The 20,426-nt window shown below is 41.6% G+C and overlaps 1 protein-coding gene across 6 annotated transcripts in view; it reads right to left on the bottom strand.

Moving 5' to 3' along the window:
* Nucleotides 1-20,426, bottom strand: part of RFX2 (regulatory factor X2) — an 83,154-nt gene that overhangs the window by 8,784 nt on the left and 53,944 nt on the right. For 4 of the 6 annotated variants that reach the window (XM_075863346.1, XM_075863356.1, XM_075863339.1 and 1 more), the window contains exons 2-12: nucleotides 19,183-19,295; nucleotides 18,272-18,361; nucleotides 15,603-15,679; nucleotides 14,652-14,910; nucleotides 6,621-6,695; nucleotides 5,416-5,597; nucleotides 4,230-4,349; nucleotides 3,915-4,030; nucleotides 3,606-3,724; nucleotides 3,302-3,411; nucleotides 2,890-3,041 (exon numbers count right to left, since the gene is read on the bottom strand). In XM_075863346.1, the coding sequence (XP_075719461.1) occupies nucleotides 2,890-3,041; nucleotides 3,302-3,411; nucleotides 3,606-3,724; nucleotides 3,915-4,030; nucleotides 4,230-4,349; nucleotides 5,416-5,597; nucleotides 6,621-6,695; nucleotides 14,652-14,910; nucleotides 15,603-15,679; nucleotides 18,272-18,361; nucleotides 19,183-19,287 (1,405 nt within the window). In that variant the 5' untranslated portion in view covers nucleotides 19,288-19,295. The remainder of the gene's footprint in view (nucleotides 1-2,889; nucleotides 3,042-3,301; nucleotides 3,412-3,605; nucleotides 3,725-3,914; nucleotides 4,031-4,229; nucleotides 4,350-5,415; nucleotides 5,598-6,620; nucleotides 6,696-14,651; nucleotides 14,911-15,602; nucleotides 15,680-18,271; nucleotides 18,362-19,182; nucleotides 19,296-20,426) is intronic. The other 2 variants (XM_075863373.1, XM_075863381.1) reach the window with 2 other exon arrangements.

Genomic DNA, 20,426 nt, shown 5'->3' with positions numbered 1-20,426 from the left:
GCGATTCCTTAGATATAGACACCCCACTAAAAGCATCAGTCAAGCAGTAGTAGCACAGTCTCTGCATGTGACCTTTCCTCCCCTGTGACTATGCTGCTGGGTCTCAATGCGGAAAAAGCATTTCATTCAGTCTCGTGGCCACTCCTTACAACAGTGTTGCACCACCGAACCTAGTGATCGGTTCCGTATTTTCCACATCCTTTACTGTAAATGGGCTTATCTACTTCAAATCGCTCAAGGTACACGTCAAGGCTGCCCCTCTCTCTATTACGGTTTAATCTTTTCCTTGACCCACTCCTTCGCCACTTATACTTCGTAACATCCTTCCAGGGCATCCAAACGGTCAGCATTTGTGGATGATAAACATGGAATCCCTCCACTTCTCGCTCACATATTCTTCGGAATATCACATACTATAGCTCTAAAGCCCAACAGGGAACCAATGCACACAGATCAGAAGCTTTGATTCTCAAAGGCCCTTCTAAACCGACTTGGTTCTCGGGATATGCTTTTACGTGGAATTCAGACCATCTTCCCTTCCTGGGAGTTCACCTCCTAAGACAATGTGGACTGCTTTCTGCCATATCTGGAGTCCCAACTTTTGACCTGGAAACATATTTCTTTTTATTTTTGGGTAGTGGTAGTGTTTCCCAACTACAATATATCGGATACAATCCATACCTATTTATTTGAGACCAGTGGACGTTAAACGCATTAACGCCCCATTCTGTTGTTTTATATGGAATCATAAGAGATCTAGGGAGAGTCCGTTTATCCTGCAGCAACAGCGTGACAAAGGGGTCATTAACTTTCCACAAATTCATTTATACAACATGGCGGCTCAATTGGTGATTGGAGACTGGCTTTTCATGTTTTACGGATCATATTTTAGACCAGCAATTTTCATTACCCACTTCCTTGACTTGTATTCTCCATGCCCTATACTCTGCTTTTTCAAACCGAACAACGGGCTATCCCCCCTTGTCATGACCGCTTGGAATACCTGGACCAAGGCTAGACAACCACGTTTAGGCCTCAACCCCAGGTTCTCCTTATTCCTTCCCTGGGCCAAAAAAACAAAACAGATTTTCAGGATAGTCGCCTCATACTATGTTTCGCAAAGGCATATCTTATTGGGTAGAACACCTAGACAATGTGACATGACGACATATTGAAATCCCTGGTTGTCGCTGCTAAACATCTTCTATCAGCTATGTGCTGGGAGATGACATTTAAGCCCACAGAGCCTATGTCTCCCCTCACAGGGGATTTCTCATGGGGAACTCCTCTGACCATTTCTGCCCTAAATGTAATACACCACACACCGGTTTATTGCCTAGTCAGCTGCCGCAAGAAAAATAATCTTACAGGCCTGGATTGGGACTGTTCTTTCCACTAGTCTTTTTTTTGAAAAATGATCTTACTTATTTTGGACAGGGTGGAGACTTTCCTTTGCAAAGCAAGAAAAGTTGAAAAATTCTTTAAAATTATGGGATAAATTTATATTCCTTCTCCCATCACATTTAAAACAGAAACTCACTAATTGCTTTGGCTATACTACTTGGAGCATCAAATCGATAGGTGACGTTACATTTGTTACATAGTCTCCCCTCTTAGGCCCCATGCACACAACAGTAAAAATGCCCGTAAATACGGGCCCATAGACTTCTATTGGCCACGGGTACCTTCCCGTTTGCTTACGGGAAGGTGCCCGGGCCGTTGAAAAATATAGAACATGTCCTATTTCAGGCCGTAATTATGGCACGGGCAGGCCCATAGAAGTCTATGGGGCTCCCGTAATTACAGGAGCGTTGCTAGGCGATGTCAGGGGATAGTCAGTGTCGAGGGTGCTGAAAGAGTTAAACGATCAGTGCAGGATAGAGAGAAGGGGCTGCACTGATCGGCAGTAACTCTTTCAGCACCCTAGACAGTGACTACCTCTGGACAGTGAATAAAACCCCGCAACAAAAAAAAGTTAATACTTACCCAGAACTCCCTGCTTCTTCCTCCAGTCCGGCTTCCTGGGATAACGTTTCATCCCATGTGACCGCTGCAGCCAATCACAGGCTGCAGTGGTCACATGGACTGCCGCGTCATCCAGGGAGGTCGGACTAGATGTCAAAAGAGGGATGCGTCACCAAGACAACGGCCGGGGTAGGTATGAACGTCTTTCTTTCTATCGCTGCGTTCCGCTGCAGAAACTATGCCTGAACGGCTGCCCCTTCTCTCTATCCAGCACTGATCAGCAGCCTCTTCTCTAGATCAGTGCTGGATAGAGAGAAGGGGCTGCCGATTAGTGCAGTGCAATATAGCAGAGAAAACGGGTCCGTATATACGGGTGGAATACGGATGACAACAGACCCGTATTTAGGGGAGGGAAAAAATATGGTCGTGTGCATGGGGCCTTAGTGTGGTGTGCTTCACTATTCGATGAAATGCGTGTCCACTTACCCCGCCCCCCTTTTGAATAGCGAATATTGCTTATTGACCATTTGGGCAATACCCCACATATGGAGACGCTCGATGTCTTGAGCTGTAACACCTGGAATCCCTATCCTCTTTTTCCATGTAGCATCTTGGTTTACTAATTGGTCAGCGATGTTCTTGCATAACGATGTCAAACTGTCATGGGGTGTTATTAATCCGGAGCACAGCATTTTATACATGCGTTACGTTTTTGTTGCTTATATTTGAAAAATGTTCAATAAAAAACATGATTTAAAAAATAAAAATGCGTAGATCTTTTAGATCGGAGACGAATCGTACTAGTCATATGAATCCAATGTTCCTGCTATTCTATGTAATACAAAGGTCAATTGTGCAAGCTTTTCGTGGTTTAAATGAACAAAAAAAAATAAAAAAAAATCGGACGGAATTTTCTATACTCACTGGGCACAGGACGTAGGACATCTGGGATGAGAATTTCAACAAGGGCTTGATACAGGATGTGGTCACAGCTCCTCATCCATCTCATAATGGGTTCATATTTACACATAACCATCAACTTGTCCTTTGGGATTACAACCTCTGGTTCCTCATCACTGTGTAAGAAGACAACTCTGTTGTTACTCAATTCTATTATTGAAGCTGGCTCCAAGAGAAACTCAAAATTAACATTGAGCTTGAACAACTTCATGGACCAAGCAGTAGCAAAACCAGTCACTAGTTTAGATTCTGGTTCAGACTCAAAAGAGAATATAGTGCCCATCTCCCATGAACAGCCACAATGCAAGTTTTTATATAAGGTTTAAAAAGTGAAACAAGTATAAAATACCCTAATGCATGAAATTTCATTTTGCACCTTGTCAGCGTGGTAGAGCCATCGGGAGAGGTCGGCTTAGAGTTCCAAAAGGCCTGCCATAGTTTCTCAATGTACTGGAACTGTAGATTCATAACCACGTCAATAGTTGCCTGGAGATAAAATATTTTTTCCCATCAGACAATTCAACATGAAAAATAAAGCATTTCAATATATCTTGTGTGAGGTCTTAACTGGCATCGCAAACGTAAATATGCAATTGACAAGATGGGATTTCTGACAATCTGTTGGTTCATTCAGGAAAGACAGAAGCTGGTGTGTGAGAAAGTAAAACAAGAATCCTAACCTCACAGTGTCGCCGGTACATAAGCTGCAAATTCTTTATATCTGTCATGGTAATGCCATCTGGTAAGAGTATGGTACCCAGATCTGGTGCAGGGAAATCTGGAAACACATGGGACATATCTAAAAGCAAAAAAGACAATTACATCAAATCTCTTTACTAGCAAAATTGCACATTAATACATAAAACCTAGAAACCTCTACGCCCACGTTTTGGCGGCCATAACAGGTCTCAAAAAAATGCAGTGTGTGAACTCGGCCTTAGAGGGATCTAAAAGCTGCTACTATGGCTACAAGCATTGCCATGACTTACCTATGAATTGTTGGTGATGCTGGCTCTGGGCAGCTACAGACTGCTCTGGAGAAGTGTGTTGGCTGCTGTTTGGAGTGCTTTCTAGCATGCCTTCCATCTTTTGTGAAGGCCTGTACCTAGTCAAAAGATGATAATGAATAAACTTGACTAAAATAGACTTTAAATGTCTCCTAATGCTACTTCTAAGGGGCCCTGGCACACAGGATCTGAAATCTACAGCTGGAATCTTAACACATGGTGAGACTAAGCAATCTAGAACATAAAGCAACTTTACCAGTTAAGTTTCGATGGTGGACATATCTAGTGCTCACCAACCTTTGCTTCTGATGAATGGGCTGCTGTCTCATTGCCATATACTGGGTATCCTCTTGAAGTCGGTTCAAGGGAGAATCAGGTTTCAGTCGGATGCCATAATAGTGGTATTTAGAGTTCCCTCTATTAAAGAACATAGAAAAAAATATTTAAAAACCATTAGTCATTTGATAAGAATGGAGCCCTTTATTGAATGCAGACATAGTATCTGCCATTACTACCTCTTGGGGTAGGACATTCCATAGTTGACTACTCTAACTGTAAAGAACCCTTTCCTATATTGAGGTCTGAAATGCCTTTCCTCCATATGCAATGAATGTCCCCCGGTCCTTTGTGAAGTCCTCTGAATGAACAGATTACGTGCAAGTTCTTGATCTTGACACGATCACACATATACATGTTAATAAGAGTCTTTTTTCCAAGCTGAACAAGCCAATTTTTTTTCATGCCTCTTATTGCCAGAAAGACCTCCCATCCCATCAAACAATCTAGTCGCCCCCCTTTGAACCCTCTCCAGGTCTCCGGAATTATTTTTACAATGTGGATCCCAAAACTAAACCCTATATTCAAGCTTCATAAACAAAGTCTGTCATGATCTTGCCCATGCTGCCAGTTTATCAAGGTCTTTCTGTAATATTTAACAAATCAGTCCAGCCATAAGAAATTGATGGCCTATACTCAGGATAGATAGGCCATCAATATCTGATCGGTGGGGGCCCGACTACCGGTAAGTTAACGGGAGAATGCTGTAATATTGTGAATAAGTGTGCGTTGGCGATTCGCAGTACAAGCAGATAAGGAATGAAGGGGAAGCAGCACTCGTACGAGCGCTGCGGCCCCTTCAAAACAGCTGATTGGCAGGGGTGCGGAGAGTCTGAGCCCCACAGATCAAATGTCGATGGCCTCTCTGGAAGAGAGGCCATCAATTTCTTATGACTGAACAAGCCCTTTAAGTAGCTTACAAAGTTTTGTATCAGTAAAAACTGATACTTTACTATCAATCCCTTCTACAAGGTCATTAGTAAAGAAGATTAAAAAGGATTGGACCAAATACAGATCCTTGTGGCACCCCACTGCTGACTTTAGCCCATTTTTGTTTTCTTTTAAAAGGATATTTAAATTTGACAAACCTAATGCCAAAAGTAGTGTGACAGTCAAACACAAAAGTATCACTCGGTCTTCTACTAACCTGGTACCAAGACGTCGCGTTCGCAGTCCCATAAACACTGAGCGTATCAATTTGCCAAATGAAGCTGCATTCACTGGATCCAGCTTGTGCTCCTGGCAATGCCGCAGATAATGGTTATACAGGGAGCTTCTGGGAAGGCTCACACCATCTGCTGTTTCATAGTTATCCAACAACCACTGGAGCTGCAAAAAGAATGGGAAGAGAATAAAATGAGGAAATACCGTATACTTCGTAGCAGAACAATTCAGCCATATTGATTAGAAGGATTCCTAATAAATGCCTTTTGTGAACTATTCTTAAAGCTCATGCTATCCACTAAAAGGGACGAAAACAAAATGTCTCGCAAAGATTATGTATTAACTATTAAACAACAAAGCTGCATTTGTGAAGGTTAAGTAAATGTGCTGGAAGTTTGGGAGGCATCAGAAGTCTAGAGGCCTGTAGGAAAGCCAACATGAGCCCAGGCATAAGTGAAGGTGGCTGATACTTTGCTGTGTGGTTTTATATTCTGCATATTAGATAGAGAGGAAAGAATTGCTCTGTGTCATGCAGTTCGCATCTTGTGTGCTCTTCCTGAGCCTTTCGGCTTCCCGAGCAGAGAAATGGTTGACTTTCCTTCTAGCACCGCTCTGTAAGTGGTACCAATGTAAAACGGAGACTGTATTGCCGAAACTTGCAAGAAGTTTATATTGGTAACACACCATTCAGTCATCTTTGTACTTGGACCTCTGCATTACATGGTAAACTACAGGATACAAAGCCTGGCATTTTGTGATGGCATAAAGGATCCGAATGCCAGCTGACATTACACTGATTTGCCATGTAAGAGTTGCCCAAGGAGCACACTCTAGCTTATATCCCAACATTCAGCTGGAATTTTAGGCTGCTCAGTAGAAGTGTCAGCCAAATGGCAAGTTTTGCTTCTTTGGTATTGGTTTCCTGCTACAGCACATTTAGTTAAATCTGCATTAAGAAAGCTAGAATTGTTGGCAGGTTTCAAGTGGACTAGAGGGATATTGTCATATTTGCATAGGTGCATCCATAGTCCTACAGAAAATCCACGTACATCATTCTTCTATATATTCTACAAGAGAATATGATGTGTTATGGCTATAGTAAATAATGTGCAAAAGGGTTATAAACAAGCATGCCAGTAAAGCTCTTAGGACAGGCAGAGCAGACTGTGAAGTTACAAGTGAACTTACATGGCTGTTGAGCAAGCTGCTTTTGTGAGAGGTGATGCCTTCATTTTTTTGGAGATTTTCAATCGCCATTTCAAGCTACAGAGAAAGCATGCAAAAAACAGAGGAAACGTCAGACAGAGCCCAGATTATGGGAACACATGGGCCGAAAAAGCTCTTGTTCTGCAACATGCACTGATAGATTTAGATGAAACTAAAGAATTATTGCACTAGAAGAAGCAGGAACATGCTAAAAAAAAAAATACTCACTTTGTTAGGAAACATTTATTATAAGCATAGTCTCAACTAGCTCGAGTAACAAGCTCAATTCTGTTTGTGCACAACATAAAATACTCATTCAAGTGAAAATTATGTTAGAGTAGACATCAGTGTAATTTTCTGATATAGGTCTCCAATATTGGTACATTTTGTAGCACTGTAAGGGACAGTTTTTTTTTTTACACGTTTGACGCAGAAACCGCGTCTGATAACGGCCGAAAACGCTCAGCCACGGACAAAAACCGCTGCGAAATGCGCTCTGCCTCCCATTGATGTCAGAGGCGTAAACGCCTGAAGATAGGGCATGTCCCTTTTTTCCCCCGCAAGCTGCTTTTTCCGCTCGCGGGAAAAAAAAGGGACATGCCTTTTGACATCAATGGGAGGCAGAGAAAGCGTATTTCAGTGCGTTTTTTGCCCACAGCGCTCAATGGCCACGGGCGAAGAACGCAGCAAAAATCGGCATGCAGGCAGAGCAAAATCTGCGTCAAAATTCCAAACTGAATTTTGAGGCTTATTTTCTGCCTGCAAAAAACACTGTTAGGCTATGTTCACACGGAGTATTTTGGGGGAGGAATATCTGCCTCAAAGCTCCAAACGGAATTTTGAGGCAGATATTCCTCCCCCAAAATACTCCGTGTGAATAGCAATGATCGCGCCGTTTTTCGCCCGCGGCCATTGAGCGCCGCGGGCAGAAAACACGCTTTCTCCTGCCTCCCATTGAAGTCAAAGGGAGGTCGGAGGCGGAAGCGCCCGAAGATAGGGCATGTCGCTTCTTTTTCCCGCGAGGCAGTTTTACTGCTCGCGGGAAAAAGACGCCGACGCCTCCCATTGAAATCAATGGGAGGCGTTCTCGGGCCGTTTCTGCCGAGTTTTGCGACGCGGTTTCCGCGTCAAAAAACTCGGCAAAAGACCCCGTGTGAACATAGCCTTAACCTAGTCTAAGGCTTTGTTCACATCTGCGTCAGGGCTCTGTTCAGGCAATCCGTCCGAGCTTTCCGTCAGAATGGAACCCTGACAAACAAACGGAAACCATAGGCTTTCATCTGAATCGCCATTGATTTCAATGGTGACGGATCCGGTGCAAATGGTTTCCATTTGTCTCCGTTGTGCAAGGGTTCCGTCGTTTTGATGGAATGAATAGCCTAGTTGACAGTATTGCTTTCCTTCTATAAGAGACCCATAATCCTCATGCAGATTATATTTTTCTATTATGACCCACAACTCTTATAGAAATGAATAGAAGAATGCCCCAATGCCAGGATAACTCTACCCAAAATGTCTTGGAAAACATTTTAAAAACACTATTCTACATAATAAAAAGTTCTGTGACTATTCCACTTTAACTTTTCAACGGATTTTAAATTCTAGGATCTTTTTGGTGTTCAGAATTCTGCGGTTTTTCCATTACCAGAAAAGTTGGCCATTAACAGAGCAGAGCTTAGCTCTAAAGTCACGTCTCACAGCAAAGAAAAGCTAAAAACTGCTGTCTGTCTCCCATGGCAATCAGCAGAACTTGTAAAGCAATAACAGATAATCTGTACAAAAACTATTTACAAAGTCATGTAGATCTAAAAAACTTAAAAACACTGTCAAAAGTAGAATTAGGCTAAGTTCACACTAGCGTTGTCTCCCGTTTAGTTCTCTTCCCTCATAAGAAGAGATGACTGATAATCCAAACGGAAAGCATTGCTTCCATAGGAGTTACCATTGATTTCAATGTTAATTATTTTGTTTCAGTTGGATTCCACTTGCCCCCGTTCCGCTAGGCTTCAGTTTCTCTTTCACGGAAGCAAATGTGCTTCCGTTTTTTTTTCATGGAAGCAAAAGTGGTCTTTTGCACTTTTGCTTCCACGAACAAAAAAAAAAAAAAAAAAAAAAAAAAAAAAAAAAAAACAAAAACAAAAACTGAAACCTAGTGGAACGGAGGCAAACGGAATCGAACCGAAACAAAATAAATGACCATAAAAATCACTGGTAATTCATATGGAAATGATGCTTTCCGTTTGGATTTTGGTTCATCTTTTCCTCGGACGGTAGAGACCTAAATGGGAGACAACGCTCGTGTGAACTTAGCCTAAAGGCATGTTTACACGGGCTATTTTCAGCTGCTTTTTAGGCCGTAAAACGTACTGAAAAATCGGAAGCAGAACGCCTACAAACATCTGCCCATTGATTTCAAAGGGAAATACGGCGTTCTGTTCCGACGGGGTGTTATTATACGCCTCATTTTCAAATAACGGCGTGTAAAAAGACGCCCCGTAAAAAAGTGCATGTCACTTCCTGAGACGTTTTTTGGAGCCGTTTTTCCATTGACTCCATAGAAAAACAGCTCCAAAAACGTCCGTAAAATACGCCGCAAAAAACGCTAGTTTAATTTAAAAAAAAACAGTTCTGAATGGAAGTGGATGATACTTATCAGAACGCCCAGCTAGTAAAAGAAGTAAACACACCCCGATGTACGCACATAATACACGCCCAGTTGTACTTTTACTTTTAAACACACCCACTTGGACTTTTGCAAACCTCATTTGCATAAATACGAAAATGGTCATAACTTGGCCAAAAATGCTCGTTTTTTAAAAATAAAAACGTTACTGTAATCTACATTGCAGCGCCGATCTGCTGCAATAGCAGATAGGGGTTGCAAAATCTGGTGACAGAGCCTCTTTAAGCGTGTGAACATACGCTTTAAAGTTTGCTACATTTCTTAAAAGGCAGAATAAAAAACAGCAATGTGTTACACAGGACAGGATGCCAGATAGAAACAATCCTATAGTGACATTTTATCACATGCAAACAACGGTGTCTATGATAGATACAAAGATTTAAAAAAGAAAGATAAAAGTGAAGAAATCTGTAGTAATGTGTGCAAGACTTCATGACTTTGCAAAGTAAGCATGTTGATATTTGTAAAACAGGAAGGCATGATCAGGAAACGGGAGCCGCAAGAAGCCTCAGGATTTGAAATGTTGCATTCTTGTCTTTAGTAGTGGCAGGATTTATGAAGGATAGTAATAAAAACCATTCTGAAGACTTCTTAAACACCATTCAGCCATAACGTTAAAGCTACTTGCTTAATATGGAGAAGTTCCCCTTGTACTGCTAAAAACAGCGGCATGGACTCCGAAGGTGCCCTGTGGTATCTGGTACCAAGATAACAGATCCCTTCAGGGCTGAGCCTGTTTTTCAAATCGGACGGGTCACTTTAATGTGGTAACTTTGGAATGCTTTTACCTATCCAAGCGATTGTTTTCTCGAGACACATTGTACTTTGTTAGTGGAAAAATGTTGTCGATAAATTCAGTATTTAACTTGTGAAAAACACAAAAATTTAGAAAATCTAAAATTAGCATTTTTCAAAATTTAAGGGGCCAGTTCAGTGTGTGTGTGTGTGTGTGTGTGTGTGTGTGTTAGATAGACCCAATGATGAATCACCCAGTTTTAAAAACTGCACCCCTCAAAGTATTCTAAACAGCATTCAGAAAAGTTTAACCCTTTAGGTGTAGAAGGGAAATTTACACAATTTCTTTTTTTTTTTGCCGAAATTTATTTGTAATACATTTTTTTTCTATAACACAAAGTTTTACCAGAGAAACGCAACTCAATATTTTTATTGCCCAGATTCTGCAGTTTTTAGAAACACTCCACATGTGGCCCTAGTGTGCCAATTGACTGAAACACAAGCCTCAAAAGTAAAGAAGCACCTACTTAATTTTGGGGCCAATAAAAACCAAAATGTATAAATGTTTAATTTTTACAAGGAATAAGAGAAAAAAAGAACCCCAACATTTGTAAAGCAATTTGTTTGGACCCAGAGCAGGGCTTAGAAGGGAAGGAGCGCTACTTGGCTTTTAGAGCTCAAGTTTGCTGGATTGGTTTTCGGGTGCCAGGTCGCATTTGCAAATGGTATAGTGACCACATGTCTTTTGCTAAAAAAATGTAGAATTAGGTCGTGAAAAGGAAAAAAAAAAATCAACATTTTTCACCCTAAAATGTTGAATTTTTTCATTTTCTTTATTTTTTGCAGGATTTTTTGCGGGAATTTTTTTATTTTTTGCGGGATGAGTTGTAGTTTTTATTGGTCCATTTTTTTGGTGCATACAGCTTCTTGATCACTTTTTCTAAAAAAAATTTTACTATTTTTTACTGCGTTCACAGTGCGAGTTAAATAATGGTATATTGTAATAGTTCAGACTTTAACCCCTTAATGACCGCCGATAAGCCTTTTCACGGCGGTCATTAATGGGCTTTATTCTACAGCGCCGCCATTCTACGGCGCTGCTGTAGAATAAAGTAAACAGAGCAGGGAGCGGTCAAATCTCCCTGCTCTCAGCTGCCAGAGGCAGCTGAGGGCTGGGAGCGTCCCTGCTCTGCCGGGTGAGATCGATATTAGTATCGATCTCACCCGTTTAACCCTTCAGATGCGGTGCACAATAGCGTGCACCGCATCCGAGTGGTTTTGGAGAGAGGGAGGGAGCTCCCTCTCATCTCACTGACACCCGGCGATAAAATCGCCGAGTGTCTGTGTCTTCTATGGCAGCCGGGGGTCTAATAAAGGCCCTTAGGTCTGCCTGGAGCGAAAGCCTACTAGATCATTCCGCAGGCATGACCTAGCCTATGCCTGTCCGTTTTAAACGGACAAGCAGTAATACACTGCAATACAAAAGTATTGCAGTGTATTATAATAGCGATCGGAGGATAGTGAAGTCCCCTAGTGGGACTGGTAAAAAAGTAAAAAAAGTTTAATAAAGTTAATAAAAAAAAAAAAGCGAAAAAAAAAAAGAAAAACCCACTTTTTCCCCTTGCAAAATGCTTTACTATTGAAAAAAACTACAATAAAGCAAAAAAGTTCCATATATTTGGTATCGCCGCGTCCGTAACGACCCCGACTTTAAAGCTGTTACATTATTTAACCCGCACTGTGAACGCCGTAAAAAAATAAAATAAAAAACAATGGAAAAATTGCTGTTTTCTGTTAATCCTAACTTAAAAAAATGTGATAAAAAGTGATCAAAAAGTCGCATCTACTCTCAAATGGTACCAATAAAAACTGCAAGTCGTCCCGCAAAAAACAAGACCTTATACAGCTATGCCGACGCAAAAATAAAAAAGTTACAGCTCTTCGAATGTGACAATGGAAAAATCTAAAAAATGACTTGGACATTAGGGCCCAGAATACAAGCAGGGGGAAGGGGTTAATGCATCCAGCAATACCAAATTTTGTTTATTACATTACTTTAGAGAAAAAAAAGTGGGTAAAGTTTTTTTGGGGGAATATCTCACTAAACTTTCACTTTTTTTTTTACACATTTTATTAGTCCCCCCAAGTGACTTGAATCAGCGATCATTAGATCGCTGATACAATACAATGCAATACTAATGTATTGCAGTATACTGTAATTCTTACAGGCTTCTGTATCAGCGCAATCCCTGTTCCTGTTAGTTAGTCCCAGGTGTCACTCTTAGCGTATGGCACGGGCTCAGATCGTGAGCCGGCTCCATACATCACCCCCCTCACCATGACATGCTATTAAGTCGTGTTGCGCGAAGGGGTTAATGAACAGCGGATGGTGCAAAGTGAAAGTTAAAATTTTCCACTGATATGCACTAAAATGGCATAATATGTTGTGGCCAGTTTGTGGCACTGAAGACTAATACCTCAAAATTAGGCATGCTGTAGGGAGCGCCATTTGGCTTTTGGAGCGCAGATTTTGCTTGGTAGTTCTGTTTATATTGCTGGTATTTCAGTTTATAATGTGGGGGCATGTGTAATCTGTGCGGAGTACATCAGGGCATAATAAGAGGGTATAATAATGGGGTAAATAAATAATAATTCATAGATATATGGCCAGTGTTGCACTGATAAATGGTGCGCAATATGATTTGCTTTTGGAATGCTCTGCACATTTTGCGTCGCCTTATTCTTAGCGCCAGAACTTTATTTTTTCTCCAACGGAGCTGTGTGAGACGGCTTATTTGTTGCAGGATAATCTGTAGTTTGCATGTACCCCAAAATGGTACCAATGAAATGTTTTTTTTTATCACTTATTGGCAAGCAAGGTGACCAAAAACAAGCAACTCTGCCGTTTTGTTTTTTTACAGCGTTCACCGTTCCAGCTTTTTGCACTCTCACTAATTTCTGGCCACTTACTGGTTACACTGTTGGGCGTTCTGGAAACAGCGTAACTCGCTGAGCTACGTGGTTTCCATAACGCGCATTGTTGTGAATGGCAGTTACGGAAGCAATGTAGCATGCGAGTTACGCGTTTTCCGTAACTACTTATCAGTTCTATGGGAGTTCCGGAAACAGTGTAGCTCAGCAAGTTACGCTGTTTCCGTAACTCCCGACCATGTAATCAGTAAGTGGCCGGGAGGCAGCGTGATCAAAAAGAGCTAGAACGGGGTTTAGGGGACCCCGTTCTAGAGAAAGGCATGGGTCCGAGAGGTGGAACCCGCTCCTAGCCGACATTTATGGGAAAACCCCTTTAAGTTTTGAGGTGTGGACACCATGGATCAGACTTGCTTTTCCAGCACATCTAGATTTCAATTCGATTGAACATCTGTGAGGAGGCTTGGAGGCAAAGTCAATACCTTGAACTTTTTGGCATGTTCCTCAAACCATTCCTGAACAAGGTCTGCAGTGTGGCAGAGCACATGACTCTGCTGATAGAGGGCACTGCGATTAGGAAATACCATTTGGGTGTACTTGGTCTGCAACAATATTTACATAGGCGGTACGTGTCAAAGTAACATCCACATAAATGCCAGGGCCCAAAGTTTCCCAGCAGAACATCACACTGCCTCTGTAGGCTTGCCTACTTCTTATAGTGCATTGTGGTGCCCTCTCCTCCCTAGGTAAGCGACGCACACATATAGCGATCAACATGAAATAACGGAAAAAGTGACTCATCAGACCCAGCCACCTTCTTCTATTTCTCCATTACACAGTTCGGCAGTGTACGGATGTCAGCATTGGAACTCTGACCAGTCTGTGGCTACCCAAATCTAAAAGTAGCAAGCTACCAACACCTTTCTATCATAGCCAGAATTTACTTATTCAGCAATTTGTGATACAGTAGCTCTTCTGTGGAATCAGACCAGACGGGATAGCCTTCGCTCCTGATGTGAATCATTGAGCCTTGGACGTTTATGACCCGGTCAGCAGTTTACTGGTTGTCCTTTCTAGGACTTTTGGTAGGTGCTAATAAACTGCATACCACAGGGACACCCACAAGACCTGTCGTTTAGGAGATGCTCTGACCTTGTCGTCTAGCCATCACAATTTTGCCATTGTTGAAGTTGCTCAGATCTTTACGCTTGCCATTTTTCCTGCTTCTAACACACCAACTTCAAGAACGGACCGTTTACTTGCTGCCTAATAAATCCCACCCCTTGACAGGCACCATTGTAATGACATTACTATTGTTAGTCACCTCAGTGCTCAGTGGTTTTAATGTTATGGTTGATCAGTGTATATAGATATAAAATACCACCCTGTACTTGCACACTTTTTTTCTAACCTCCATATGAAAGAAACGTCAGTCATATGCCCTGGAAAAAGCCATGGTCTCTTGACTGGATCCTGACCAACTGTCTTGGGTGACATCAATCAACGAATATGGAAGCCATTAATTGCATTCAGGAATTGCAGTGCAAAGCATGAATTTCATTCTACTGTTAGTTTGCATGCATGTCTTAAGTTTGACAACTACATTTTGTGACTTATTACAGTGGGTCACAGAGAATCACAAGGAGACCAAATACTTAAATACGTACCGTTGCGGGTGAGGAACGAGAAGTGTGAGATAAACTATGGCGGGCATTGTCCAGCCCACCATGTATTAGGTATGCTCCAGAACTAGAGATGATTTGGCTCCCATCCATGGTAATACCCACCATGCTGTGGGAGGGTATTGAAGTGGGAGAGGAGACCACAGTGGTTACTTGGGCACCTCCGCCCTGAGAGTCAAAGTAAGAGGCACCACTACTCGGAGCATATATCTGCGCTTCAGTATTGTAGGAATAAGCTGTTCGGCTGTTGATGGAAATGAATAGGTTGTGAATACAACAAAAATGCAAAACTTAACTAGTTGGCCTGAACATATAGTTTGTAGTTACAAGAACAAAGAGAAACCACAAAAAAAAAAAAAAAAAAAAAAAAGCATAAATCGAAGGAAGGTATGAAAAAACCAAGCTTGTCAAGTGCTTCCTGGCGACAGAATAAACGCAGTAAACCGCTGATTTGAACGGTTTATCTGTATTTTTATATGGTTTTACCGAATTCGGGCAAGTCGGTCTGCTTCACCAATAACGCTTAGTCCTTAAAATGGGATGTGTCCACTGCGATGTGTGTGACTCGGGATCCTGGCGCTTTGTTGCCTAATTTGACTTATTGTATTTTACAAAAGACTTGTACTTTTTCTTATTTCAAGTGGTTGTATTTGGCTCAGTAAATCCCGTACTGGGACTTTTATAGTATGAATTGTTCTATTTCGTTCAATAAAAAGAACTTAAAAAAAAATAAAAAAAAATATGTAAGGTAAAGTTTTCATAAGCTTGAGGTAAATCTACAGACTTTTGGGATATTGGTAGGCCTTTCCCACACAACCAGCCACTATTTCCCAACGAATGTGTTTTTTTTTTTTATAGGGAATATACACCAGTAAATATTTAAGAGGAAACGGAACGGAAATCAGATCCAGATATAAAGTACTAGAGAATACTTACATGGCGCCATTGGCGTACACTGTATCTCCATCCACATACTGCACTTGTCCAGGGTAGACATGGTTCACAGTTTGTATCTGCAACAAATTAATTTTTACCCACTTTGGATGTATAGTGCATATATGTAAGTCACAACATGTTGGGCTATACCTATTTTAGGATCATTGCTTCAAAGAAATTTGCACATGCATTCTCTCATACGAAGGTGGATTTAGGTTGAACTCACACATGCAGCTTTCATCGTAGTTTTTTGCACCAGAGAAAGGCGTGGATCCAAAAGAAAATAAAAAACAAAAAAGGAAAGCTATATACTTCTCGATTTTGTATTCACTCCTGTTTAGCCCAAAAAAAAAAAAAAAAAAGACAAAACTGCATGTGTGATTCCAGTCTAAATGACATTGTATGCAGTATTTTAGGTGTAGCAGGAAAGAAAATATTTAAAGAAGCACTCCACGTTTTTCTTTTTTTGCCCCCTCCATTTGTACGTTGGTGTTTCAGTGGGCTGCTGTGTACATAAAAACTTACCGATCCCTGCATCATGTCGTTTTCGAGTCCGGCGCGGACCACGTGATCTTCACTCTGACCTGGTCTGGAATCACTGAGATTTTCAGTAAACCGGAACTCCGGCTCTCAATGCATTCCTATGCGAGTCAGAACAAGGCTCCCATAGAAATACATTGAGAGCCTGAGTGCCAATTTACTGAAAAGCTCCGTGAGAATAGACCGGTCAGAGTGAAGATTATGTGGTCCGCGCCGGACCCGAAAACACGATACAGGGATCGGTACTTTTTTTGCACACAGCACCCCACTGAAACACCAATGTACAAGTGGAGGGGGCAAAAAAAGAAAAACGTGGAGTGCTTCTTTAAATTCTAAGAACCAAAAGAAAAAAAAAAGTCCATTTTGTCCTGCTACATTCTTTTATTGATTGGAACCGATCATTTTAATAAAACATAATGATAAACATTGACTATCTGTTTCTTGTTATTATGTGTATGGAACTGTGGCAACATACAATCGATCTAGAAGTCAGGCAGAATAACTAATCTTAGCAGCATCTCGCGGCTATTCGCACACAATGCCGGAGCAGTGTAAGACAGCTGTGTTAGCGGCAAACACCCTAAAATGCAATATTAAAAGCTTTGTTCTGTAATAAGATTTAAAATTAACATGACACAATATTTTCAGCTCTTATCACTGGGAGATACATCTTGTCTACCACAGAAACCCTCTAAAACATCAACACGAACACGGATGAACGCAAAGACTCAAAAGGGACAAATTAGACAGGGGAGAGTATTTGCAGAGAGCTTTTATATCATTTCTGCTGACAGCCGTCACTAGAGGGAACTGAATGCATATGCATTTATACAGCCCCATGGACATCAGTGGGGGGTTTAAAATCCAATGTGCAGTAAGTTTCCTCTAGTGGCGGCTTTAAGGAGCCAAAAATCCTTCAATTTTAACGGAATTTAACTTTCTGGTTAGCCTTCTTCCCTTAGCATGACATTTTTGGATGGTAGGGGGTCAAAATCAACTATAGCGATAGCGGAGTTCTTTTTTGCCAGTCTTAGTTTGCAGCCTCTGTCCCAGATGCCGTCAGATTTGCCGGGAAGAAAAGTGCTACATGCAGCGTTATTCTTCCTGTCAAAACGACAGACATCATGACGGAGTCCATTCAGCTCAGAATCACAGTTTCCGTTATAAACACAAGCCACAACACACGTGTAAACAGAGGCTTAGATCTCAGGTCACACTTCTTTATCTGCCAGTCTTAACATGCAAACACAAACAAAAGGCAATTACCAAGCTGCATACATAGGGAGTCGCAATACACACTGAACATATGCACATGGCTCTACAAACACACAGTCCATAAAAAGGGTTCTCTGGTACTAACAGCTCGCTGAAGCCATCCAGTCTCTGCGCCCCAGCAGATCTCAGGGATTACGGTTACAGGCACTCCTTCGTAGGTCATGTCCATTGACCAGGATGCACTTTATGCAGCAGTTTGACTTCGTGTACAACACACAAGTACTTTAAATGATTACTTCAATAAACTGTAATTATCACTGCCAGAGAGCCCCTTTAATGGTTTAATGGACAAGTATGCTTTTAGGGAAAATAAGCAGCACTTATTTCAGGACTTGATCACTCCCATATAGGAATGAATGCATATTATATCATGCATAAGGCAGACAAGATTCTTAACAGCAGGCTGAGTCCACAAGCTGCACACTATTTCCACCAAGGATCTCACAACAAATCTGCATCTGTTAAACTCGGATTTTGATGCAGATTTTACCCAAAAGGGAGACATCCGGGCTGAAAATCCACTGCAGATTTGACATTCTGAGCAGATTTTTTTCTGCTACATGTGGATGGGGTTTTTTCAAAGCCCCATCCACATGCATTGTACTGTGTACTGCCCTGGATTTTCAGTGCAAAAAGCGCACTGAAAATCTGTAGGAATTCTGCAGCGTGTGAATTCATTCTTATTTTAACACTTCGGATTGTAAAAGGTTAACAAGCACAGTAAAATACAGTCCTGCGTTAGAAACGATGCAATGGTCAGCAGTGCTTTAAAAATGCAAGGATTGATAGGCAGCGTGGAATAAGGAGATTAGTAGCAGGCAGACTTTGCGCTTGCACCTTCTTGGGTCTTTTACCTGCTGCTGTATCTGGTGAGCTCTGGGCACAGAGACACCCTGACCATGTGCTCCTTTGGGAGCAGAACCAGACGACTGAGACAAACTCCTCTGGAAGGAAAAGGTGAACAACAGAGATTGAAAGAACATCGTTTTTAACACCTCATCTTCCGTGGATTGTGGATCCTCTTCATACAAAAATAAAAGCGATCCATTCACATTATTTAGCTTGTGCATGTTCAGTTCAGACGAGCATGCATCTTAATTCAAAGAGGAGCAAGATAACTTGCCGAACAACTCTGGTGCCACTCATAGGATTAGCAGGGTAATATTAGTCTGTTCTTTGAGTACCCTGATAGGGGGTAACATCAGAGTACAACAAATATCTAATGTGTATGGCCAGCTTTGTAATATCATTTAATCTTCACAAGAATATATAAATATATATATTTTTTTATGCAAAAATGCAAGACGAGTAAGGCTTAGTTCACATCTGCATTGGGGTCCCGTTCTGTCAGAGCGGGACCCTGAACACACACACACGAAAACCAGAGGTTTCCGTTTCAATCACCATTGATTTCAATGGTGACTGATCCGGTGCCCATGGTTTCCATTTGTCTCTGTTGTGCACCGGACCCGTTGTTTTGCCGGAAGCAATAGCGTAGTCGACTGGTTTTCTATTGTGTCTGTTCAGGGTCCCGTTCTGACGGAACATCAGACCGGGACCCCAACGCAGATGTGAACGAAGCCGAATGAATGCCATTTTATTATAAATTCCATTTAATCTTAATATTATTGTTTCATTGCACTTTTATAGATAAATATTGGCGAGACATAGAAAAAAAAAAAAAACCCCCCCCAAAAAAAACATGTATGTGCTAACTAGACAGTAAGGTTCAACATGCGTTTTCAGATCTTCAGGAGCATATTACCTGCTGAGAAGCTGGAACTGGTTGAACTACTGGCGCTTGAGCCGATGCAGAGGTCCGTAATGCCACGGAGGTCGCAGAATCTGAGCCACTGTCTGAACTTTGCATGGTGCTAGCTAAATGATAGAGGAGAGAAGAGAGTGACGTTAGAAGGGCGCTATGCGACCACAAAATTTATCATGCAGGTAAAAATTCCAAGGTGTATCTTTTACTAAAGACTTGGCTGGTAAGGTGCTCTCGCCAACAAATAGAAAAAAAAAAAATCTTTATTTTATTTCTCACCCATAATATGAGGATAAGTGTATTTTGAATATTTCAGGACTATAGAAAGTCAACTGTACATCTTCAACCACCCATACAGTGCAAATAAAAAGAAACATGCATTTATAATAAGCAGCGTTATAGTAAAGCAGGAAAACATGAAGTACATACAGTTGCAGGAAAAAGCAAGTAGACACTTTGGAATTACCTGAGTTTCTGCCTTTATTACGACTATAATGTGGTCGGATTGTTAGCCAAGTCACAAATATAGACAAACACAATGTAAGTAAACGAACACAGACAATTGTACGGCTCATGTATTTTATTGAGTAAACATCCACAGTGCAAGGAGGAAAAGTAAGTGAACCTCTGTCAACGACTCTCCAAGAGCTAATTGGCAAAAAATGTTTTTCAGTTAGGCTATGTTCACACGGGGTCTTTTGCAGAGTTTTTTGACGCGGAAACCGCGTCGCAAAACTCGGCAGAAACGGCCCGAGAACGCCTCCCATTGATTTCAATGGGAGGCGTCGGCGTCTTTTTCCCACGAGCAGTAAAACTGCCTCGCGGGAAAAAGAAGCGACATGCCCTATCTTCGGGCGCTTCCGCGTCCGACCTCCCATTGACTTCAATGGGAGGCAGGAGAAAGCGTGTTTTATGCCCGCGGCGCTCAATGGCCGCGGGCGAAAAACGGCGCGATAATTGCTATTCACACGGAGTATTTTGGGGGAGGAATATCTGCCTCAAAATTCCGTTTGGAGCTTTGAGGCAGATATTCCTCCCCCAAAATACTCCGTGTGAACATAGCCTTAAGGTGTGAAGATTGGAAGTTTGGGTTCTACACTTGATTTACCCATTAAATAAAGGCACACAAAGCCTTGTTACTGACAATTCAGTTCTTCTCAATAAAGATTAGTGAGAACCATGCCTCAAGACAAAACTTTCAGAAGACCTCGGATGATTTGTTCTAGAGACTCATGAAGCTAGAA

This window comes from Rhinoderma darwinii, chromosome 1 (genome assembly GCF_050947455.1).
Source record: "Rhinoderma darwinii isolate aRhiDar2 chromosome 1, aRhiDar2.hap1, whole genome shotgun sequence".
Taxonomy (NCBI): Eukaryota; Metazoa; Chordata; class Amphibia; order Anura; family Rhinodermatidae; genus Rhinoderma; species Rhinoderma darwinii.
Note: the sequence above shows the minus strand (reverse complement) of the source record. Positions and strands in the feature narration are given on the sequence as shown.